Source organism: Callithrix jacchus, chromosome X (genome assembly GCF_049354715.1).
Source record: "Callithrix jacchus isolate 240 chromosome X, calJac240_pri, whole genome shotgun sequence".
Classification (NCBI taxonomy): Eukaryota; Metazoa; Chordata; class Mammalia; order Primates; family Cebidae; genus Callithrix; species Callithrix jacchus.
The window spans coordinates 62,665,763-62,691,007 of NC_133524.1; the positions used below are offsets into that span (position 1 = coordinate 62,665,763).

A 25,245-nucleotide genomic window follows, 5' to 3' on the forward strand; every position below is an offset into this window, starting at 1 on the left:
GGTGGCGGCCCACACCCGCTCCCACCAGCCAGCTATCCTGGCCCCACTGCGAGAAGTAGCAGGCGCAGAAGGTTTAATCAGGGTCCATGTTCCTTTCTCACTCCAAGACCTGTCCCAAATTGAGAAACGTTTAGGATCCTTCTCAGCCGACCCGTCCACCTATATTAAGGAATTCCAATACCTCACTTAAGCATAAGAAGCCCTAGTCCGGTATACTCGACTAGATCCAACCCCCCAAAACGGGGCCACTGTATTATCCTCCCATTTTATCTCCCAATCAGCGCCCCGACATAAAAAAGAAACTAAAGAAAGCAGAAGAGGGGCCAGAGACTCCCATCCAAGACCTGGTAAAAATGGCCTTTAAAGTATTCAATGCCAGGGAAGATGGGGCTGAGGCTGCCCGCCAAACTCGCATGAAGCAGAAGGCTGCCCTCCAGACCCAAGCCCTAGTGGCGGCTCTAAGGCCGGCAGGGAACCAGAAGCCCAAGGCCGAAATCCATGCCCCTCCGGGAGCATGTTTCAAATGTGGAAAGGAAGGACACTGGTCCCGAGCCTGTCCACAACCATGGCCACCAACTAAGCCTTGCCCTATTTGCCACCTCCTGGGACACTGGAAGTCAAACTGCCCCAGCTTCCCCAGGGTGCCGGTTCCTCAAAACAGACACACTGGCATTATGCAGCCGGCAGTCACCCTCAGTAGGGAGGAGCCTGCTTGCCAGGAGCCGACCTCCAAGGGAGCTCCGTTCCCCAGTCTACTAGGGCTGCTAGACGACTAGCGGGGCCCTGGCTTTCCGACTCCGGTTACCCTCGCCGAGCCTAGGGTCACAAGACATGGGGGCTACCTACTCCGCACTTCCTTCTTATTCTGGCCATCTCACCCCTTCCCAGGTCTTAGTCATGGGACTCTATGGGACCCCGAGTATCCCCTACCAAACCCCACCACTCATGTGCTCATATAACTCTACTCCATTTACCCACTCTTTTTAGTAATCCCCACCTGCCCAGTTCCCCTTCTGGGGCGAGACATCCTTTCAAAGCTGAAGGCCGTCATAACCTTCCCCTCCGCCAACCCACACAGTCTCTTTCTCCTAGCCCTCACCTCAGACACTGAACCCCAAAAAGGCCTGTCAGAACTACTCCCCGGAGTCCACCCTCAGGTCTGGGACATTAACAACCTGTCTGTAGCTACCCACCACTAGCCAGTTCAGGTCCGCCTTAAAGACTCCTCGCCTCATTTTCTCTGCCGCCCTCAATTTCCCATCTCTAAAGCCCACCGTATGGGTATCCGACCCATCATAGAGAAACTAAAAGGTCAAGGCCGCCTAATTCCCATTAACTCCCCATGTAATACCCCCATCCTCCCAGTACGAAAACCCTCAGGACAATATAGACTAATCCAGGACTTGCGCTTAGTCAATGAAGCTGTAATTCCCATACATCCAGTTGTCCCCAACCCATACACCATTCTCTCTAACATTCCCCCAGAGACCACCTGTTTCTCAGTCTTAGACCTAAAGGATGCCTTCTTTACTATACCTCTACACCCCAACTCCTACTTTATCTTTGCCTTCACTGGGGATGACCCCCTCACGAACATGTCCCAACAACTGGCCTGGACAGTCCTTCTACAGGGCTTCTGAGATAGCCCGCACCTATTCGGCCAGGCACTTGCCACTGACCTACTTCACTGCAACCTCAAGCCCTCCCACCTCCTCCAGCAGGATCGAAGCTTTTCCCACCACTTCGGAGTCCACCGACACTGTCGCTGCCCATCTCATCCAGGACATCATCCCTCGGTTTGGGCTTCCAGCCACTATTCAGTCAGACAACAGCCCAGCCTTTGTCTCCAAAGTTACTAACGCTGTCTGTGCTTCTTTAGGGATTCAGTGGAAGCTGCATGCGGCCTACCACCCCCAGTCATCGGGTAAGGTAGAACGGGCTAACAGACTCATCAAGGATCAGCTTACCAAACTCTCTCTTGAGCTTAGGTGGGAAGGGCCCTATACTGTCACTTTAGCTACCCCAACGGCCATCAAAGTTGCTCAGATTCCATCTTGGGTCCATCTCTCAAGAGTAAAAAAGTATCCTGATGGCCCTTCCAGTTCCCGTTGGGAGTGTGTTCCTACTGGTCCTCTATCACTTAAGCTCTTTAAGCCCTGAATTGTCCTTAGCTAACCCACAGTATGTCTGGAGATTTTTTCTCACTGAAAATCATACCAAAACTACTGGGATTTGCTCGACCCCTCCTTACTCCCATAACCACCTCCTGACCAAGTCAGATTGCCCCACCACAGGATGTGCATTCCCCATCCAACTCAACTTCTCCACCTTTAGCAACATCCGCAGTACTCACCCATTGCTATGCTTTAACTATAAACAGACAGGTGCTTGTAAGACCTCCAGTTGGCACTCTTGTATGGGATGTGTCTGGGGCCCCTGTCAGCGTGAGCCCACAGCTAACGAATGGGAGCAGGATGGCCAATTCCCTTCCCTCCTTAAGAGGACCACAAAATTCGACTCAGAAGGCAATCCCAGCAAAGAGCGCCAACTTACTCTAACCATCCCAGATCCCTGGGACGATAGATGGCAAGCACCCCAAAAGGCCTCAGTCTACGAGACCAGTTCCACAAGTTATCTGTCCTCACACTTATATATCTGGCGGGCATATGTCCTCACCTCTCCAGAAATCCACAACACGATCCAAGTGCAGAAAACTACATTAAAGACTCAGCCCCTTTCTCGTGGTTAACCCTCATGAGAGAAGGCCTAAAGCTCGCCAACCAGACAGGGTTAACCAATCTGACCTCTTGCCTCCTGTATGCTACTCTTGGACAAACTCCTCTAGTTGCAGTTCCAACTATGTTCCCTACACATCACACCAACGGGACAGGCCGACACCCCCCAATTCCAGACGTCCCACTCTCCTGCCTCAACACTTCACCCTTTCCGGCCTGTTACTCTTCTCAGGGCTCAGACCCCACATGCAACAGGACTCAACAACTCACAACTAATCTAACAGCTCCCCGAGGTTTTTACTTTTGGTGCAACGGTACCCTTTCCAAACTACTAACCCAGTCCGACCTTAGAGGACATTCCCGCTGTCTCCCTGTCACCTTAGTCCCACGCCTCACTGTCTATTCACCGGCTGAGCTTCTTATGATGCATACTAGCATGTCTTCCGCACGCCCCAGCCCCCATCATCAACGAAGAGCTGCCTTTCTTCCCATAGCTATCGGGCTCTCCCTCGCAGGATCCACAGCTGCTCTAGGCCTAGGAAGCGGGGCCCTGATTAACACTCACCAGGCCCTAGCCCGCCTTTCCTCACAGCTGCAAACTGCAATTGATGACTCTGCTGCCTCCCTAGCATCTCTCCAACGACAGGTCACTTCGGTTGCCCAAGTAGCCCTACAAAACCGAAGGGCTCTGGACCTGCTTACGGCTGAGCGAGGAGGGACCTGCATCTTCTTACAGGAAGAATGTTGCTACTACATCAATGAATCTGGAATAGTAGAAACCCGCATCGAAAATCTCCAGAAGATCAAGACGGAGCTACAAAGTTACCAGTTTACCACTAAAGCCACCGCATGGTGGTCGTCATCCATGTACACCCTCCTATCCCCACTGATAGGGCCTCTGCTTATCATCTGTCTTTTCTTACTTGTCGCCCTTTGTTTCTTTCAGTTCTTGCAGCGCCGCTTCCAGGAGCTCACCCGGATCACTATCAACCAGATGCTGCTACAACCAGTCCTCATCCATCCAGATTGCGCATATACCCCCCTACCGACCTCCCAGGCTCCGTAAAAACCCCACTCCGCCCCTGTCCGGCAGGAAGTAGCCAGATCGATTCCGCCGCCCTTTTTCCTTTTTAAGGAGTTGGGAATGTTCGGTAGAAAGTCCCGCCCCCCTCCGCCCCCCTCTGCCCCCCCCTTCCCGCCGCCTGGAAGAAAACCCTCAGGCGCTGCTCTGTTCTGCCCAGCAACAGCAAGCAGCCAATCATCACAGCAGAAAAGCCCGCCAAGCCTCGGCCTATCCTGAACCGACACATAACCCTCTGAGCTACCTCAGCAGTCTGCCCAGAGACAGACAGCCTATCCTAAGCTCCCACGACACCCCGCCAGCCCTGTGTCCACGCCCCGTCTGCCCCCCTATAAAACCCTCCTACCCTAGCTGCACAGTTGCAGCCAGCCCTGATCTCCTTCCTTTCCTGGCCTGCCTGCTGGTCCCGATAAACCTGAACTCGGCTTCCAACTCTCGGGCTGTTACTTGGGATCGGGTACCGGGCGGGGGTCTACAAGGGGGTCGCACACTCCCAGCAGATGCGGGTCAGCTAGGTCTGAACCAAAGCACTCTAACTCTGTGACATCCTCTTCATCACATTTTTTAAAATTTTTTTGAAAGGGCTGGGCGCGGTGGCTCACGCCTGTAATCCCAGCACTTTGGGAGGCTGAGGCGGGTGGATCACGAGGTCAAGAGATCGAGACCATCCTGGTCAACATGGTGAAACCCCATCTCTACAAAAAATACAAAAAAATTAGCTGGGCATGGTGGCGCATGCCTGTAATCCCAGCTACTTAGGAGGCTGAGGCAGGAGAATTGCCTGAACCCAGGAGGTGGAGGTTGCAGTGAGCTGAGATCGTGCCATTGCACTCCAGTCTGGGTAACAAGAGCAAAACTCCGTCTCAAAAAAAAAAAAAATTTTTTTTGAGATGGAGTCTCACTCTGTCGCCAGGCTGGAGTGAAGTGGTGCAATCTCGGCTCACTCTTAATTTGGGTGGCTGAAATCTTATTCTTTGGCTTGCTTTGGCTCCACCTCCTAGGTCCGAGTGATTCTCTTGCCTCAGCCTTCTGAGTAGCTGGGACTACAGGTGTGCACCACCACACCCAGGTAATTTTTTATTTTTAGTAGAGATGGGGTTTCACCATGTTGGCAAGGATGGTCTCAATCTCTTGACCTCGTGATCCTCCTGCCTCAGCCTCTCAAAGTGCTGGATTATAAGCATGAGCCACAGCGCCCAGCCTCTCTTCATCCCATTTTGTCCTTGCCCACTCCTCCCCATCTTTGCAACCTTTTCATAATATTTTAGATATAGTATTAGCCATCATTAGTCACAATATATTAGTTAATATTAGTCACAATATGTCAGCCATAACAGTATGTAATCACCTATAGATATGAAATGTTATCGTTGCACATTGCATGGACAAGAATGAAGGAACTGGGATTGTTGGCAACAATAGGCAAGTGATTTCCTCTTCCAGATTAAAAAAACAATTTTGAGTCAGGCACAGTGGCTCACACCTATAATCCCAGAACATTGGGAGGCTGAGGTGGGTGGATCACTTGGGCTCAGGAGTTCAAGACCAGCCTGACCAAATGGTAAAACCCCATCTCTACTAAAAATATAAAAATTAGCCTGGCATGGTGGTGCATGCCTGTAGTCCCTCTGTACTCAGGAGGCAGAGGTAGGGGAATTGCTTGAACCCAGAAGGCAGAGGTTGCAATGAGCCTGGATTGCACCACTGCACTCCAGCCTGAGGGACAGAGGGACTACATCTCAAAACAAGACCAATTTTGATTTTGCTCATTTATTAATCCTTTACTATTTTTTCCAGACACTTTTCAGTACCTGTAATGGGTCTACCCCAATCTTCACTGCTACCTTCCCACCCCTATTTTTTTTTTTTTTTTTTTTTTGCTACCTTCATGCTCTTTCCTCCCTGCTTTTCTTGTGGTGCTTCCCACCATACACATCATTTGGAAATGGCTTCTAGAAGGAAGAGAAGGGACCACCTCATGTCTGACTTCAAATCAAGCAACTGGGTTGTCTGAGGAAGTACCCCAAGCAACTAGTCTGAACCGGGAGGTTGAATTGAGCCCCTGCTGTTGCTGAAGCTGTGAAAATAATTCTGTTTATAAAACTTTTAAATAAAATATTCTTCAAAGTCTTTGTCCCAGTGTCTGTCTGTGTTTTTTCTGGGAGAGGCTTTTGGGCATCAGCAGTGGTAGGGGTGCTGCAATGACCTAATGACAAGACCATATAGGCAAATTATTTTATTTTATTTTATTTTATTGAGAGGGAGTCTTGCTCTGTTGCCCAGGCTGGAGTGCAATGGCATGATCTTGGCTCACTGCAACCTCTGCCTTCCTCCCAGGTTCAAGCAATTCTCCTGCCTCAGCCTCTTGATTAGCTGGGATTACAGGTGCACACCACCATGCCCAGCTAATTTTTGTATTTTTAGTAGAGATGGGGTTTCACCATGTTGGCCAGGCTGGTCTCAAACTCCTGACCTCAGGTGATCCTCCTGCCTTGGCCTCCCAAAATGCTGGGATTATAGGCATGAGCCACCATGCCTTGCAGGCAAATTGATAGGGTAAAAAGCAGTTTGTTATCTTCATTGAGTCTGTGCCTCACAATAAACATTATCGCTCACAGACACCTTGATTGGGAGAGAAAAACTTTTTGCTTGGGAACAGGTTGAGGAAGGGAAGGAGACAAGTCTAGGAGTTTCTGGTGGAAACTGTGGGTAATTATCAGAGGTGGGAGATTGTAGGCAGAGAGGTTTCCATCTAAGGAGCACTGAGAGAGGATCAGAATTATGACAAAACATCAAAGACAATCTCGAGCTTCTCATTGCCTAGAAGTGCAAGGTGTTGGAGCTATTTGCTGCTTTCAGAGACCATTCTAGTCCACTGCCCTTAAGTTACAGTTAGGAAAAAGTGAAGTTTAGAGAAATGGGGAAATTTCCCCAAGGGCACAAAGGGGAGTAGTGGCAGAACTGAGAGTTCTGTCACCTCAGAGCAATATTATATCAATCTTTGTTAACTCACCAGCATCAGAGGTAGGTTGTTAGAATTTCCAAACAAAAGTCGAGAAGACTGTGCCCTGTTGTAGGCAGCAGCAATGGTAGTGGTGGCATGAGGGGATGGTGATGGGATGAAGTGGTGGCTATATGGGACTAGGATGTAATGGAAAGCCTTGGCAGCTTGAGTGAGTAGGCTTGGATGTTAGGGTTGAAAGGACCTTTAGGAATTGGTGGGCCCTACCTGGGTAGGGGCAGAGAAGCATAGAATACCAGAGAACGTTATAAAAGAACCAGATGGAATGTCAAGGCTGGGAGAAACCTGGAAGCTCACTGAGTTCAACTCACTCCTGTTTCAGGTGGGGAAACTGAGGCCCAGAGAGAGGCTGAAACTTGACCTGGTTTCTACAGTGAATCAGGAGAGAAGTAGGGCTGCAACCATTGCTGTCACACAGGAGAAACACTGGCTGCCTTTGTTGTTACTCTTGCATCTGGGTTGAATGGTCAGACCCTATAACCAAGAGAGATGGGGAAAAGGGAGCCCAGTGTTTCATGGCCTGCTTAGTAGTACTTATATAATAAAACATTGTAGAATGACACTGGTGAACGCCTTAGTATGCACCCATTTCTGTAACATAACCCTATATCTGAACCCATCCTACACCTTCAGCATGTAATGTCTTGCAATACTGAGTCCAAAGAGCCCATCAAGTTTAGTGATACCCCAAGATTGAGCCCACAGATCCCCTAGACAGTAGAGCCTTCCCTGAATACCAAGCACTCCCCATTCTTTCTCATGATTAGGTTCTCTCTCCCACACTAAGATTACTTCTTTTTTCTGTCCAGGTATAAATTTTATCTTCTCTGAGGAGGGAAGGGAGTAGATGGGGATACTAAAAAGCACTTTAATTTGAGCAGTTCTTGCCATATCTTTGCCCCACATGTGAAAACTTGTCAGCCATGGAACTAACTTGTTCCTATACCCACTCTCACAGCGCAGTCACACTCCACCCCCATTGATCCATACCCCTGACATTTACTCACTTTGCCCATGGCAGAGACCCTACTGGCCATGCTCTTGGCACAGCCCTGGAAAGCCTCTTGTTCTGGTCACTAGGTGAGAAGGTCCAGTCTTCCAGTACACACTTCTTATCTGGATCTCTCTCATTATGGGGGAGACTTGGAGGTCTATAGACCAATCCCAGCATAATTCTGGCCCTATCTTGTGAAGTACTCAGTGATCTCTTGCGCCCCACTCTGGCCTCAGCTCTTTAGCAGTTGCCACAGCAAGTGGTCTAGTTGGGCCTGCACTTCCAGGTCAGACCCATAGAGGGCAACCACTTGCCAGTTTATGAGAAATTACTCTGGGTGTGGCCTGTCCCTTTCTTCACTTCCTTTTCAGTGCCTGTAAAATTCTAGAACCACAGGCTGTCAGAATCAGAGGGTGTGTTTAGATAACTTACATTTGAATACCCTCATGATAAAGATAGAGAAACAGGACCAGAGAAGAGATGAGACCAGTCTAAACTCAGACAGTGATTCACTCTGTGGCAGTTGGGGCTAGAATCCACATTTCCAGAATGCCAGTTCAGAACTATTGAAACACACTGTCAAACATCTAACCCAAATGCCTTATTTTATAGTTGTGAAAACTGAGGCGCAGGAAAGAAGTTGACTAAGGTCGTACAGTCGTTGTGATAGAGCTGGGACTCAGATCCATGTCTTCTGAATCCCAGTCTAGATTTAGAAACATAATGTTAGGCATCTAGTTCATCCTTTTGATATTTTTTTCTTTACAAATGAAAAGAGCTCAGAGAGGGAATGTCATTTACGTGAAGCCACAGAGTAAATTAGTGACACTCAAACTGGAGCCCATGGCTGGCTGTAGAACTGGGACTGAATGGAAATTGGGAACTCTGACTTCTAGTCTCCAAGAAACCTCAATAACTTTGGGACCCCATGTCTCAGAATTAAATAGCAGAGGTAGGGGTGCAGTCCTTGCTTATGCTGACTATGAATCCTCAGGAGGCTGGAATTTAGGGCATAGTGTGGATGTATGTGTGTTGAGAAGGATGGGTCTGCTTTGGTCCCCTCTAAAAATCTCTTAACAAATGGCTCACCTCATTTCTCCTCTTTCAAGACCTTTCGCTTTGAGAGTGAGAAAATGACTCACTCGTTGTGCACAGTTGCCGCCGAGAACATAATTGCTAGCTGGGACATCACCATAGCACCCAGCCATCACATTTGCAGAGTAGTGTTTTGTTTTTGTCAAAGCTCTTTCCTATTTTTCTTTTTTCATTTCAGCTTCCTCAAGCCCCACGGAGCCAGATGAGGCAGATACCATTACCTCTTTTATATATATATATATATATATAAAAGAAACTCATTTATGGAGGGGTGAGGGGAATGAGAAGGGAACTGAACCGGTGTTGAACAGACTGAGACTAAATCCCCAGTCCTTTGATTTCCAGCTTTCTGGAGTGTTCTGCATAGATACCCAGAGTCCCAGAGGAGGCATCAGTGACCCTCAAATGCCTGATGACAGCTCCCTCCCTCATTTATTAATCACTGAGCTGGGGCCAGATACTCTATTGGGCTTTCACTGGAGACAAAGGTGACCCAGACCATGCCTTTAAGTGTTCACAATCTGCATACTGATTAGGTCATCACTCTGCCCATTTCAATCCTCAGCTTTCTCTTCTTATTATTATTTATATATTTATTTGAGATAGGGTCTCACTCTGTTCCCCAGGCTGCAGTGCAGCACTTGATCACAGTTCACTGAAACCTCAACCTCCTGGGCTCAAGTGATTCTCTCACTTCAGCCTCTTCTGCATAGCTAGGACCACCATGCTTGGCTTTTTTATTATAATAATAATAATAATTATTATTATTTTTGTAAAGACAGAATCACACCATGTTGCCCAGCCTGGGCTCAAACTCCAGGACTCCAGAGATCCTCCCACCTTGGCCTCCCAAAGCACTGGGAATATATGTGACCCACCTGGTCCAGCCTTATTTTATTATTTATGAGACAGAATCCGGCCTTATCCCTCAGGCTGGAGCACAATGGTGTGACCATGGTTCACTGCAGCCTCAACCTTCTGGGCTCAAGTGATTCTCCCACCTTGGCCTCCATAGTAGTTGGGACCACAGGCATGCAGCATCATGCCCAGCTAATTTTTAAAATTTTTGTAGAGTTCAGGCACAGTGGCTCATGCCTGTGATTCTGGCACTTTGGGAGGCTGAGGTGGGCAGATCACCTGAGGTTGAGAGTTCGAGACCAACCTAACCAACATGGAGAAACCCCGTCTCTACTAAAAATATAAAATTAGCCAGGCCTGGTGGTGCATGCCTGTAATCCCAGCTACTCAGTAGTCTGAGGCAGGAGAATCACTTGAACCCGGGAAGTGGAGGTTGTGGTGAGCCAAGATCACGCCATTGCACTCCAGCTTGGGCAACAAGAGCGAAACTCCATCTCAAGAGTGAAATATATGTGTGTGTGTGTGTGTGTGTGTGTGTGTGCGTGTGCGTGTGTGTGTATTTGTATAGATGGGGTCTTTCTATGTGCCCTAGACTGGTCTTAAATTCCTAGCCTCAAGTGATCCTCCCACCTCGGCCTCCCAAAGTGTTGGGAATACAGGTGTGAGCCACCATGCCCAGTCCAATAGTGCTTTTTGACTGCTAACATAGAATTAATTTTATAACCTTTTCAGAGCACTTGATTAGGAGTCAGAACACCAGCATTCTAGTTCCAGTTCTTCTGCTACTTCACTGTGTAATAGTGAGCCAGTCCTTTCCTATGTGTGGGTTTCAGTTTTCACACCTGCAAAAATGATGTGGTGTGAGGTGTGGTCAGGAGAGAGTAGGAATACGGTTTCTAAGAACGTCTGGCTCAGATCATTTAGGAGATGAAGACCCTTTGTAACCTGTGGGCAATGTTGTTTCTTTGGGTGAAAGACTGGAGGGTAGGAGCCAGCTGGCCCTGTTATGAGACCTTTCATCCTGCTGCCTTCCTCCTTAGCTTTGTGAGATACCCTTCCCCAGCAGCAGGGAACTTGAGCTTTCTGAAAACCTCAGAGGGATCCCATTTCTACCTCTCCTCAACAACAGCACTCAGGAAGCACCAGAACTATTTTGGATTGGAAGTTATTCAGCCAGATTCTGAGATTGAGGTTCGTGAAACAGAGAGAGAATCAGAGGAGAAGAGAGAGGCATAACGGAAGAGACAGAGAGAAGGAAGAAAGAAGTTGGGTAGAACGAGGGAAAGACTAAGAGCAAAAAAAGGAGGAGAGAGAAAAAGAGAGTGGGAGTTAGAGATGGACAGAAACAGAGACAGAAAGAGAAAGAGACAGAGACAGAGAAACAGAAGAAAGAGGGAAACAGAGAAGGGAAGAGGAGAGAGGAGAGAAAAATGTGAAAAAAGAAACAGGGAGAGAGAGAGAGAGAATATGAATGAATATGATAATATGATAGTGGACATACCTAGTCCTAGGCTGCTGCATGAGAGAAGCTGCATAAAATCCTGTGTCTTGAATAGAATCTAGAAGCAAAAGAACCCTTGAAAAAATTGAGGCCAGAGAGCAGTTGAGCTTTATTCATAGTCACACAGCAAGCTGGTGGCAGTGCCAGGACTCAAACCCATGACTAGGATAGAGTAGCTCAGAACAGACTGGCCCGAGAGTCTAGTGGCCTTGAGGTTTGTCAGTGTGTCTTTGAGGGATTGAGGGCAGTGCAGTAACACAGGAGGAATGCCGGCACATTGTCTGCTGTAGAGGCGGCACTGGCATCGGGGAGTTTTCCCCTCTTCCCCCATCAGCTATCCTCTGAGGACAGAGACATACAACATACACGCATGCCTATGAAGGCTGACTGGGATAAGTTTGGTTCTATAACATAGTACTTTTGGGAGATTAGAGGCGGACTTCACGGAGAAGGTAACTTTTGGGTTGGGGATTGACGGGTGACAGCACCAACCAAAATTTTAATTGTGGCCTGGCGTGCTGGCTCATACCTGTAATATCAGCACTTTGGGAGACTGAGGTTGGTGGATTACCTGAGGTCAGGAGTTCAAGATCAGCCTGGTCAACGTGGCAAAATCTCTATTACATATTAAAAACGAAAAAAACACCGGGCACAGTGGCTCAAGCCTGTAATCCCAGCACCTTGGGAGGCCGAAGCGGGTGGATCACGAGGTCAAGAGATCGAGACCATCCTGGTCAACATGGTGAAACCCCGTCTCTACTAAAAATGCAAAAAATTAGCTGGGTATGGTGGTGCGTGCCTGTAATCCCAGCTACTCAGGAGGCTGAGGTAGGAGAATTGCCTGAACCCAGGAGGCGGAGGTTGCGGTGAGCCGAGATCGCGCCATTGCACTCCAACCTGGGTAACAAGAGCAAAACTCCGTCTCAAATAAATAAATAAATAATAAAAACAAACAAACAAACAAAAAAAAAAACTAGCCAGGCATGGTAGCACATGCCTGTAGTCCAGCTACTGGGGAGGCTGAGGCAGGAGAATCGCTTGAACCCGGGAGTCGGAGGTTGCAGTGAGCTGAGATTGCGCCACTGCCCAATCTCAGCCTGGTGACAAGAGCAAAACTCCATCTCAAAAAAAAAAAATTACAAAGATGTACTTATTCTTTAAAAAAAAAATTCAAAGTACGTAGGATTTTGATAGGTGCAGAAGGAGGTGGTTCTAGTTCAAGAAGATAGCACAGAGGGTAGGAGAACTTGAGGAGGACATGAATAGGCAACTGAGCAAGATGTCATCTGTCTTCCGGAGGGCAGAGAGCATGAAAAAGGGGTCACAGGTTTTGGTCACCCCATGAATAATAGGTGTCTGGGTTAGCTTGTGATGACAGTGGGGAGGAAAGAAAGGCTTTTGAGCAGGGATTCAGTAAGAACAGGGTTGAGTTCTAGGAAGATTCCCTCTGACAGGCAGCTCTATGGAGGATGAATTGGAGAAAAGATACTGGCACCAGGGAGCCTTGATAGAAGATCTTTGCTGTAGTCCGGGTGACATAGGTAATAAAAATCTGATGCGGTATGGTGGGGGTGGGTATAGTTGCAGTAGTTTTGGGGATGGCCTTCTAAGACTCCTTTAGAGAAAACATAGGATCTGAACTAGGACCGTTGTGGAAGGAGCAAGGAGAGAGATGAGCAGAAGGCCAGAAAGCAACCACCCCAAACTCCAGACAGGTAGCTGTCTTTTCCTAGTTTATGGTTGGAGTGTGTGCATGTCTTTTTTAAAAAATTTGTGTTGGCTGCTCTGAGAGTTTGTGTGTCTCCTAATGTGCATGAGCAACCTCCTGCATGTGCATCTGTGTATGGATGTGCATCTCCAGGCATCTAAATGCGTCTGTACCTTGCTCTGTGCATGTTTCACCTAATCCATGCTGTGGTTAAACTGATTGGCTAGAGGAATGACTTCACATTGCTTCATGCGTCTTAGAGTGCAGCAATAAGCATCTTTGCTCCCAAACGTGCTTCTTAATTCTGTTTGCTAAGTTAGGCTGTGGTGGTTTTGATTGGCTAAAAGAGCTATTCCGAATTGCCTGTGCTCCGTGGCATAGCTACAGCTTGAAATCCTATTACTGCTGGCTGCAGAAATTACCATAATGTGTTTGGCTTGATTTTCCAGACAGTAATTTAGGACCATACCACCTCTCTATGCATATCTACCCGGTTAAATGAGAAGCAGAACTGGGAATCATTTTTGCAAACAAAAGTCTGACCCATTAAGAACTCTCTGCTGCTTTGCTAAGGGAATAGAGGGGAATGCAACCTTAAAGGACCCCACAACCCTGATTATGGTTTGATTCTGCCCGGAGACGGAAGTAGAGTCCACACAGGCTTCAGGCATCTTATAGAATTTAGACCAATTCTTTCAATTTTTTTCCATTTCAGTCTGTGAAATGGGAGTGTTCAAATCATGCTTTCTTCTCATTCTCAAGAGGTGTCAGCTCTATCAAGCACAGTAGGCTCTCAATAAGTATTTATTGCCTTGAAATTGAATTATGGCTATCTAAGCCAAAGTCCAGAGAGAAGGAAAAATTTATTCAAGATCTCACAGAGGAATCTGAACTTGAATCCTGGTTTCTGGCTTTCCTGGTAAGAACACTTACAACAATGTCATCCTGCCTTGGGATAGCTCAGGTTCAGAACTCTGGCAGTGGAGGAGTTATATACTGCTCTGACCAATGTGTGATGGTCCAGTCTCTTTACTCCTCTGGGCCTCAGTGCTCTCATCTGCACCATGGGAAGATTAGGCTACAAGGTACTAAGCGGGCCTTTCTAGTTCTGTTCCTAGGAATCTGTGACCAACACTGAGAACATAAACCTGTGGGCCCTTGGGTGGGGTGAAGAGGGGAGGAAGCAGTTGGGGCCTGTCTCTGAAGCTGTGTGTCACACCTTCCTCCCTCTCCCTTGACTGCAAATCTCCATTAAAAGAAGTAGAATAACTTTTCCGGTTTGGGAATTCTCTGACCCAAAAGCCATTGGGCCTCTGGTAAGTGGGACAGCATGTCCAGCCTATGGCCTCCAAATGCCTTATAGGGCTAGAAAGGCCAAAGTGGCTGGCTGGGCAGGTGGGAAATCGTTGGCTTGGAGAAGTTCCCCATTTTTGGAGGATCTAATCCTGGTGGGGAAGGGAGGTGACTGACACTCAGCCCTGGCAGGTTGACAGGCTGGGCTGAACCAGTGTGTTCTGGAAAGGCCAGGAATGATGTCATGGGACACTTTGGGCTGCAACAACAGGAAACCACTGAGTGTTTACATTGGCTCTCAGAGCTCAGGCAGCCTGTTTTTTCTACACTTCCTCAGTCTATCTGTTTCCTCTGATTCAAATACTATGAAGAGGGACTCATTGCCCATGCTAGGGAAAGTGGAAAGGAGGCCCAAGAAGAAAGAGCCTCCTTGCCAGCCCAGAAGACCAGATGCTTGGGAGGGAAGGCAAGCTTTACCCTAGTTGAGCTCCCGCTAAGAACAGATTTTAGGGTAGGGAAGCAAGACAGTTAGGGCCTAAGTCTTGATGAATTCCAGTGCTCTACAGCTCCATGGAAAGCAACTTCAAAATTCTTCCAAAGACCCAGGTTCTAAACCTGGAAGCCCTCTTGTATCTCCTTCTGATCTAATCAGTTATGAAATCTCATTAATTAAATCTAATTGAATCAATTTTAACCAACAGTGGATTTGTGTGCAAAGTGCTGTGTTGTGCTGTCTGTGTCTGTGTTGGGGAGACAACACAGGTAGTGGGTAGGATGAAAAGATAAAAAAACGTTCTTGCCCTCAAGGAATTAATGATGGAGTGACAGAGTAACAGTAGGATGTCCTCCATCTGTTTCTGTCTGTTTGTCCCCAAGGCTGCTGCCCCAGTTCAGGAATACCCATCATTTCCCATTTGCATGCAACAGTCTTTGAATGGGTCTCCCTGTTTCCAGTCTTTTCCCCTCCCATGCTTTCTCCATAATTATATTGAAGTGACTGATATAATTATGGAGGAAGCCTCTCCATCTCCACATTCTCTCATCAAGCCTCCTAGATGGTGTGGCAGGGTGGCTCCAAGTTTAGTCTTGGTGTTAGGCAGACCTGGGTTTGATTGGGTACCTTATCATTCACTATTGGCTGTGTGACAGTGGGCAGTGGCTTTGCTTTTCCAAACCCCTGTTTCTCTAGCTGTAGCTTCTTCATTAGCAAACTGAAGATAAGTACTACCTCATGGGGGCGTTGTGAGAATTAAATGAAATAATGTATGTATGGTGCCCAGTACAGAGTTAGCACTTGGTAAATGGCAGCTCTAATTACCATGCCTCAGATGTGTCGTGTTCATTTCTATTTCAGCTCCTTTACACCTTCTGAAACAGGCTCCTTTCTCTTAAAGACTACTGCAACTTGGAGGGACCTTAGAGACCATATAGAGGAGTCCTATCACCACCACTGAGGCCAGGGAGGAGAAACGATGTGCTCACATTTACACAGAAAATGAATTCCAGGCCAGGCACTGTGGCTTACACCTGTAATCTCAGCACTTTGGGAGGTCGAGGTGGGTGGATCCCCTAAGGTCAGAAGTTCGAGACCAGCCTGGCCAACATGGTGAAACCTTGTCTCTACTAAAAATACAAAAATTAGTTGGGCATGGTGGAGGACACCTGTAATCCCAGCTACTCAGGAGTCTGAGGCAAGAGAATCACTTGAAACTGGGATGTGGAAGTTGCAGTGAGCTGAGATCATGACACTGCACTCCAGCCTAGGGTGACAAGAGCAAAACTCCATCTCAAAAAAAAAAAGAAATCAACATAAATTGCAGAACCTCAACTAAAACACTTTTCAAATGTTAACTCATTTTATCCTTACTGCAGCCCTGTAAGGTCGGTAGTAGGGGTACCTACTATTATAAGATCCTTTTAATAGATGAAAGGACAGGCTCAGATAGGTTAGGTAACTTGCCTAAGTTCGCACATCTGGAAATGACAGATCCAAGACATGAATCTAAGTAGTCTGACATCAAGCAGCTGAGCACTAGAAATGTGATTAGTGTTACTAAAGAATTTAATTTCTAATAATAGTTTATTTTAATAAATCTAAAGTTAAAGTTTAGTAGCAACTTGAAGCTAATGGCTACCATGTCAGACAGGATGGTTCTAGGCTACTATAGTGCTTCTTCAGACTCCAGAAGGACAACAACCATAGCTAATAAACTTTTATGTTATTACATTGCCCAGCACTGTGCATGGCACATCTACCATTATGTTCAAATTCAGCTATGTTAGCAGGTTCTTGTGAACCAGGCAAAAAGGGAGCCTACAATACAATATGGTAGTCACATTCAAGAGGGACAGAGGGGACATATTTGAAAGATTATCATTATTACTATCATCATCATCATCATTATCATAGTAAAATTAATAGGTAATTAAGTACTTATGTGCCAGCCAACTGTTTTAAGTGCTTTACATAAATTAATTCATTTGATTCTTACAACAACTTCATAAAGTAGGCTTAGGTACTATTACCATCATTCCCTTTGCAGGCAAGGGAAGGAGGCATAGAAAGGTGAATTGACAAGTAAGTTGCAGAGTCAGAATATAAGCCAAGGCAGGCTGGTTTTAGAACCCAGTGTCTTAACAACTACTCTATATCATGCACTGGAGCAGAGGACAGATGTCCGGGGAGCAATATGAAAGCTTCAGTTTGATTCATGGTAGGGTTGTGGTGCATGTGGGATGTCCAGAGGAAAACAGCCAGTAGATGGTTGGCCATGTGGGTTTTGAGCTCAGAGAAGAGTGCAGGATTAGAGATAGAATATTGGAAATGATCAGCATAAAGATGGCAGTTGAAGCCACAGTAGTACATGTCATACCACAGGGAAAGTGTGCAGTGTTAACACTATGCATCAGATGGAGGAACTCAAGATGGTGCTGTGAGAACAACCCAGGATTGAAGCTCTCGGTTAATCTGCGGAGAGGTGAGTCAAAGCTGCATTTTCAGACTGATCTTTGTTGCCCAAAGAACAGGGAAATTCCCAAGTATAAAGGAGACGCGGGACACCAGGCAGAGGCTCTGCCTGGAGAAGCTGGCAGCCGGGATGTCGGCGGCCGGCCCTACCCAGTGATCCCCACAGGGCGCGCTTGTCTGGGTGTCCTGTTGAAACAGCAACCTGAGAATTGAGAGGGCTGAACTTGAGACTGAAAGGGACTTGGGCAGTGGGCCAGCCCAGGGGATTGCAGGGACACAGCATGCAGGATAGCGCAGTGGGACAGACAAAACGGCGATTCCAAACGCTCGCCATGGAGACGGTCCCTGAGGCGCTCAGTGGGGGAGGGGCGTCCACTATTACCGAGGCAACCCGCCCCGACTGAGACACACACCCACTGCTGACGCAGCCTGCAGTTGCCGAGGCAACCCGCCCCTACTGAGATACACACCCACTGCTGATGCAGCCTGCCATTGCCGAGGCAACCTGCTACAACAGAGAGACTCCACTGCAGGGCATAGCCCGAGACGGAGAACACAGAAGAAGAGCAAGAGCCTGCAGCAACAGGGCGAGCCTCACAACAGCAGGGCAGAGCCTCGGCAGTCAAATAATGATTAGACTGCCTCCTAGCTGGGCAGGACACCTCAACAGACATCCAAAAACAAAGCCCCAACCCCCCAAGACACAGCATTTGAGAAAAAAAGGGGTTTTTTAATGAGCTCTGTTGCAGCAGAATCAAACATAGCAGCCTAACAGCCCTGAATGAACAACAAAGCTCACAGTTCAGCAATTGAGCTCCTATAAAGTATAGACTGTCTCCTCAAGCAGCTCCCTGACCCCTCTATATCCAAAAGACTGACATTTGGCAGGCATCATCCTGGGACAAAGATAGCAGAAAAAGAAACGAGTAGAATCCCTCACTGTTCCGCAGCTGCTACAGGTGCACCCCAGACAAGCAGGGCCTGGAGTGGACCTCAGCAGTCGTACAGCAAAGGGGCTAGACTGGTAGAAGGAAAACCAAGTAACAGAAATACTTCATCACCAACAATCTGGGTGTCCACTAAGAGAACCAACTGAAAAGTCAGCAACTACGCAGACGACAAGTGGATAAATCCACAAAGATGGGAAGAAACCAGCGCGAAAAGGAGGAAAACACCCGAAACCAGAACACCTCGCCTCCTAGAAAGGATCAAAACTCCTCACCAGCAAGGGAACAAAGCTGGACGGAGAATGACTGTGATGAAATGACGGAATTAGACTTCAGAAGGTAGATAATGAGAAACTTTTGTGAGCTAAAAGAACATGTATTAAATCAATGCAAAGAAACTAAGAACCTTGAAAAAAGATATAAAAAAAGATTTGAGGAAATGATGACAAGAATGGATAACTTAGAGAGAAATATGAATGAACTAAAGGAGCTGAAAAACACAATATGAGAACTTCGCGAAGCATGCACAAGTTTCAATAGCCGAATTGACCAAGCAGAAGAAAGAATATCAGAAGTCGAAGATCAACTCAATGAAATAAGTTGATCAGAGAAAAAAGCGCAAAAAGGAATGAACAAAGTCTCCAAGAAATGTGGGACTATGTGAAAAGACCTAACCTACGTCTGATAGGTGTACCAGAAGGGGACGAAGAGAATGAATCCAAGCTGGAAAATACTCTTCAGGACATCATCCAGGGAAACTTCCCCCACCTAGCAAGACAGGTCAACACTCAAATGCAGGAAATCCAGAGAACACCACAAAGATATTCCACAAGAAGAGCAACCCCAAGGCACATAATCGTCAGATTCAACAAGGTTGAAATGAAGGAGAAAATACTAAGGGCAGCCAGAGAGAAAGATCGGGTCACCCACAAAGGGAAGCCCATCAGACTCACAGCAGATCTCTCGGCAGAAACACTACAAGCCAGAAGAGAGTGAGAGCCAATATTCAACATTCTTAAAGAAAAGAACTTTCAACCCAGAATTTCATATCCAGCCAAACTGAGCTTCAGAAGTGAAGGAAAAATAAAATCCTTTGCGAATAAGCAAGTACTCAGAGATTTTGTCACCAACAGGCCTGCTTTACAAGAGCTCCTGAAAGAGGCACTACACATAGATAGGAACAACCAGTACCAGCCATTCCAAAATCACACTAAATGCTAAAGAGCATCAGCATAATGAAGAACCTACAATTAACGGGCAAAAAGGCCACTTAGCATCAAAATGGCAGTATCAAATTCACACATAACAATATTAACCCTAAATGTAAATGGACTAAATGCACCAATCAAAAGACACAGACTGGCAAATTGGATAAAAATCCAAAACCCATCAGTGTGCTGTATTCAGGAAACCCATCTCACATGCAAGGATACACAAAGACTCAAAATAAAGGGAAGGAGGAAGATTTACCAAGCAAATGGAGAGCAAAAAAAAGCAGGAGTTGCAATTCTCATCTCTGATAAAATAGACTTTAAAGCAACAAAGATCAAAAGAGACAAAGAAGGCCATTACATAATGGTAAAAGGATCAATACAACAAGAAGAGCTAACGATCCTAAACATATATGGACCCAATGCAGGAGCACCCAGATACATAAGACAACTTCTTAATGACTTACAAAGAGACTTAGACTCCCACACAATAATAGTGGGAGACTTTAACGCTCCACTGTCAATATTAGACAGATCAACCAGACAGAAAATGAACAAGGACATCCAGGGCTTGAACTCAGACCTGGAGCAAGCAAACCTGATAGACATTTACAGAACTCTCCACCCCAAATCCACAGAATATACATTCTTCTCAGCACCACATCGCACCTACTCTAAAATTGACCACATAATTGGAAGTAAAGCAGTGCTCAGCAAATGCAAAACAACTGAAATCATAACAAACAGTCTCTCAGACCATAGTGCAATCAAGTTAGAACTCAGAATTTAGTAACCAACCCAGAATCGCACACTTCATGGAAACTGAAAAACTGGCTCTTGAATGTTGACTGGGTAAACAATGAAATGAAGGCAGTAATAAAGAAGTTCTTAGAAACCAATGAGAACGAAGACACAACATGCCAGAATCTCTGGGACACATTTAAAGCAGTCTCTAGAGAAAACTATATAGCAATAAGTGCCCATATGAGGAGAATGGAGAGATCCAAAATGGACACCCTATCGTCAAAATTGAAAGAGCTAGAGGAGCAAGATCAAAAAAACTCAAAACCCAGCAGAAGACAAGAAATAACTAAGATCAGAGCTGAACTGAAGGAGATAGAGACACGAAAAACCCTTCAAAAAATCAATAAATCCAAGAGCTGGTTTTTTGAAAAGATCAACAAAATAGACAGACCACTAGCCAGACTGATTAAAAATAAAAGAGAGAACAACCAAATAGATGCAATAAAAAATGATAAAGGGGAAATCACCACAGACTCCACAGAAATTCAAACCATCATCAGAGAATATTACAATCAACTCTGTGCACATAAACTAGTAAACCTGGAAGAAATGGATAAATTTCTGGACTCCTGTGTCCTCCCAAGCCTAAACCAGGATGAAGCTGAAACTATGAATAGACCAATAACAAGGTCAGAAGTCGAGGCAGCAATTAAGAGCCTACCACACAAAAAAAGCCCAGGTCCAGATGAGTTCACAGCCGAATTCTACCAGACACACAAAGAGGAGCTGGTATCATTTCTTCTAAAACTATTCCAAATAATCCAAAAAGAGGGAATCCTTCCCAATTCATTTTATGAGACCAACATCATCCTGATACCAAAACTTGGCAGAGACCCAACAAGAAAAGAAAACTTCAGGCCAATAACCATAATGAACATAGATGCAAAAATCTTCAATAAAATATTGGCAAGCCGATTGCAACAGCAAATCAAAAAACTTATTCATCATGATCAAGTAGGATTCATCCCGGGGATGCAAGGCTGGTTCAACATACGCAAGTCCATAAATGTAATTCACCGCATAAACAGAACCAGAAACAAAAACCACATGATTATCTCAATTGACGCAGAGAAGGCATTTGACAAAATTCAACAGCCCTTTATGCTAAAAACCCTCAATAAATTCGGTATCGATGGAACGTATCTCAAAGTAATAAAAGCTATTTATGACAAACCAACAGCCAATGTCATACTGAATGGGCAAAAACTGGAAGCATTCCCTTTGAAATCTGGCACTAGACAAGGATGCCCTCTCTCACCACTCCTATTCAATATAGTACTGGAAGTTCTAGCCACAGCAATCAGGCAAGAAAAAGAAATAAAGGGTATTCAAATAGGAAAGGTGGAAGCCAAATTGTCTCTATTTGCAGACGACATGATAGTATACCTAGAAGACCCCTTCGCCTCAGCCCAAAAACTCCTGAAACTGATAAGCAACTTCAGCAAAGTCTCAGGATATAAAATCAATGTGCAAAAATCACAAGCATTCGTCTACACCAATAACAGACTTAAAGAAAGCCAAATCAAGAACGAACTGCCATTCACAATTGCTACAAAAACAATAAAATACCTTGGAATACAACTCACAAGGAACATAAGAGACCTCTTCAAGGAGAACTACAAACCACTGCTCAACGAAATCAGAGAGGACACAAACAGATGGAGAAACATTCCATGTTCATGGTTAAGAAGAATTAATATCGTGAAAATGGCTATACTGCCCAAAGTAATTTACAGAATCAACGCTATCCCCATCAAGCTACCATTGACTTTCTTCACAGAACTAGAAAAAACCACCATGAACTTCATATGGAACCAAAAGAGAGCCCGCATAGCCAAATCAATTCTAAGCAAAAAAAAAAAAAAAAAAAAAAAAAAGAACACAGCGGGGGGCATCCCACTACCGGATTTCAAACTATACTACAAGGGTACAGTAATCAAAACAGCATGGTACTGGTACCAAAACAGAGGTATAGATCAATGGAACAAAACAGAGGCACCGGAGGCAACACAACATATCTACAACTATACAATCTTTGATAAACCTGACAAAAACAAGCAATGGGGAAAGGATTCCGTATTTAACAAATGGTGTTGGGAAAACTGGCTAGCCATGTGCAGAAAGCAGAAACTGGATCCCTTCCTGACACCTTACACTAAAATTAACTCCAGATGGATTAAAGACTTAAACATAAGACCTGGCACCATAAAAACCCTAGAAGGAAATCTAGGCAAAAGTATCCAGGACATAGGAGTAGGCAAGGACTTCATGAACAAGACACCAAAAGCATTGGCAACAAAAGCCAAAATAGACAAATGGGACCTAATGAAACTCCACAGCTTCTGCACGGCAAAAGAAACAGTCACTAGAGTGGATCGGCAACCAACAGAATGGGAAAACATTTTTGCAGTTTACCCATCTGACAAAGGGCTGATATCCAGAATTTTCAAAGAACTCAAACAGATTTACAGGAAAAAAACAAACAAGCCCATTCAAAATTGGGCAAAGGATATGAACAGACACTTTATGAAAGAAGACATATATGAGGCCAACAATCATATGAAAAAATGCTCATCGTCACTGGTCATCAGAGAGATGCAAATCAAAACCACATTGAGATACCATCTCACGCCAGTTAGAATGGCGATCATTAAAAAATCTGGAGACAACAGATGCTGGAGAGGATGTGGAGAAAAAGGAACATTTTTACACTGTTGGTGGGAGTGTAAATTAGTTCAACCATTGTGGAAGACAGTGTGGCGATTCCTCAAGGCCTTAGAAATAGAAATTCCATTTGAACCAGCAATCCCATTACTGGGTATATACCCAAAGGACTATAAATCATTCTACTATAAGGACACATGTACACGAATGTTTTTTTTTGTTTGTTTGTTTGTTTGTTTTTTAATTGCATTTTAGGTTTTGGGGTACATGTGCAGAGCATGCAATACAGTTGCATAGGTACACACAGGGCAGTGTGTTTTGTTTGCTTTCTCCCCTTCACCCACATTTGGTATTTCTCCCCTGGCAATCCCTCCCCACCTCCCCCTCCCACTGGCCCTCCCCTTTTTCCCCTATAGACCCCAGTGTTTAGTACTCCCCTCTCTGTGTCCATGTGTTCTCATTTTTCATCACCCGCCTATGAGTGAGAATATGCGGTGTTTCATTTTCTGTTCTTGTGTACATGAATGTTTATTGCAGCACTGTTTACAATAGCAAAGACCTGGAATCAACCCAAATGCCCATTGATGATAGACTGGATTGGGAACATGTGGCACATATACACCATGGTATATTATGCAGCAATCAGAAATGATGAGTTCGTGTCATTTGTAGGGACATGGATGAATCTGGAGAACATCATTCTCAGCAAACTGACACAAGAACAGAAAATGAAACACCGCATATTCTCACTCATAGGCGGGTGATGAAAAATGAGAACACATGGACACAGAGAGGGGAGTCCTAAACACTGGGGTCTATTGGGGGTAAAAGGGGAGTGCCAGTGGGAGGGGGAGGTGGGGAGGGATAGCTTGGGGAGAAACGTCAAATGTGGGTGAAGGAGTGAAAGCAAACAAAACACACTGCCATGTGTGTACCTATGCAACTGTATTGCATGCTCTGCACATGTACCCCAAAACATAAAATGCAATAAAAAAAAATAATAATAATAAAAAAACCCTATGCATCAACATAAAGGAGGGATTCTCTGATAGTGGATTTGAAGTAGAATGAATAGGCTCCTTTTGAAGGTGGCAGCAGATCAGAAATAAGTAAAGGCAGCAAGAAAGAGAAAGGTATTGAACTAAACATCTTTCCCCCAAACCTGCTCTTCTTGAGTGGTCTCTACCTCAGTGAATGGCTCCACCATCAATATAATTAGACAAACCCAGAACCTGGGGATCACCTCTAACTCCTCCATCTCCTTCACCTCTCATATTCAATCTGTTGTCAAGGTCCATCAGCTCTTTTCTCAAAATTTATCCTGAACCTAACCTCTTCTGCCCACCTCCACCACCACTACCCTAGTCTAAGCTACCATCACACTTCACCTCTATGACTGTAGGAGCCTCCTTCCTGGTCTCCTTGCTTCCATCATTACCTCTCTGCAGTCAGTGCTCAACCCAGCATTCAGAGTGATCATGTTAAAAACAGGTTGGTTTATATCACTCCTCTGTTCACAACTAGCCCATGGCTCCTCCAGCACACTCAGGACTTATAATCCTATTAAAGATGCCTCAGCCTCTGTCCTGGGCTCCAGATTAATGTTTGACATCTCCATTTGGATGTCTCACTGGTAAATTAAAGACAGCCAAAACAGAACATTGCCACTCCAAAGCTTGTTCCTACACAATCTTTCCACCAAAAAAACATGGCACCACCATCCACCCAGGTAGCAAACCAAAAATCTAAGAGTTAGCTTTGCCTTCTCTTTCTCTATTACCCCTAAGCATTCAGCCTATCAGCAAATCCTACTGCACTCAGAACTACACTCAGAATATATCCCTAACACATCCACCTCTCTCCTCATTTACTTCCCATCAGTCCGGTCCAAGTCCCTACCATGTGTCACCTGGATGACTTTCCCTAGCCTCCTTACAGGTCTCCCAGCTTCCACCCTTGCCCCCTACAACCCATTATTTACAGGAAATACTAAAGAATCATTGAAAAACATAGATCATGCCAATGCCCTGCATGAAACTCTCCAGTGTCTTTCCATCACATGAGGACCACAAGCCAAATTCTTTGCCATAGTCCACAAGGCTACATAATCTAGTCTCTGCAAATTTCTCCAGCTCCTCCTACTACTCACTCCTTTTCTCACAATTCAGCCACTCTGATCATTTTTCTGCTATTTGAGCAGCTCAAACCCATCACCACCTCCTCTCCTTACTTATCATTTGATTCACTCCTTCTTCAAGCATCAGCTCACATAGTCACTTGTTCTGAGAGACTCTTTTCCATATCTCAGACTAGGAAATTCCTTCTGTGTGTCACTCTCACAGCATCCTGCCCTTCCCCTTCACA

General features: G+C 45.6%; 1 protein-coding gene across 1 annotated transcript in view; it reads left to right on the forward strand.

Moving 5' to 3' along the window:
• Positions 1-4,248, forward strand: part of LOC118150474 (uncharacterized) — a 28,028-nt gene extending 23,780 nt beyond the window's left edge. The window contains exon 7 of the mRNA XM_054250946.1: positions 3,682-4,248. Coding sequence (XP_054106921.1) covers positions 3,682-3,835 — 154 coding nt within the window. The 3' untranslated portion in view covers positions 3,836-4,248. The remainder of the gene's footprint in view (positions 1-3,681) is intronic.
• The last annotated feature ends 20,997 nt before the right edge of the window (positions 4,249-25,245 follow it).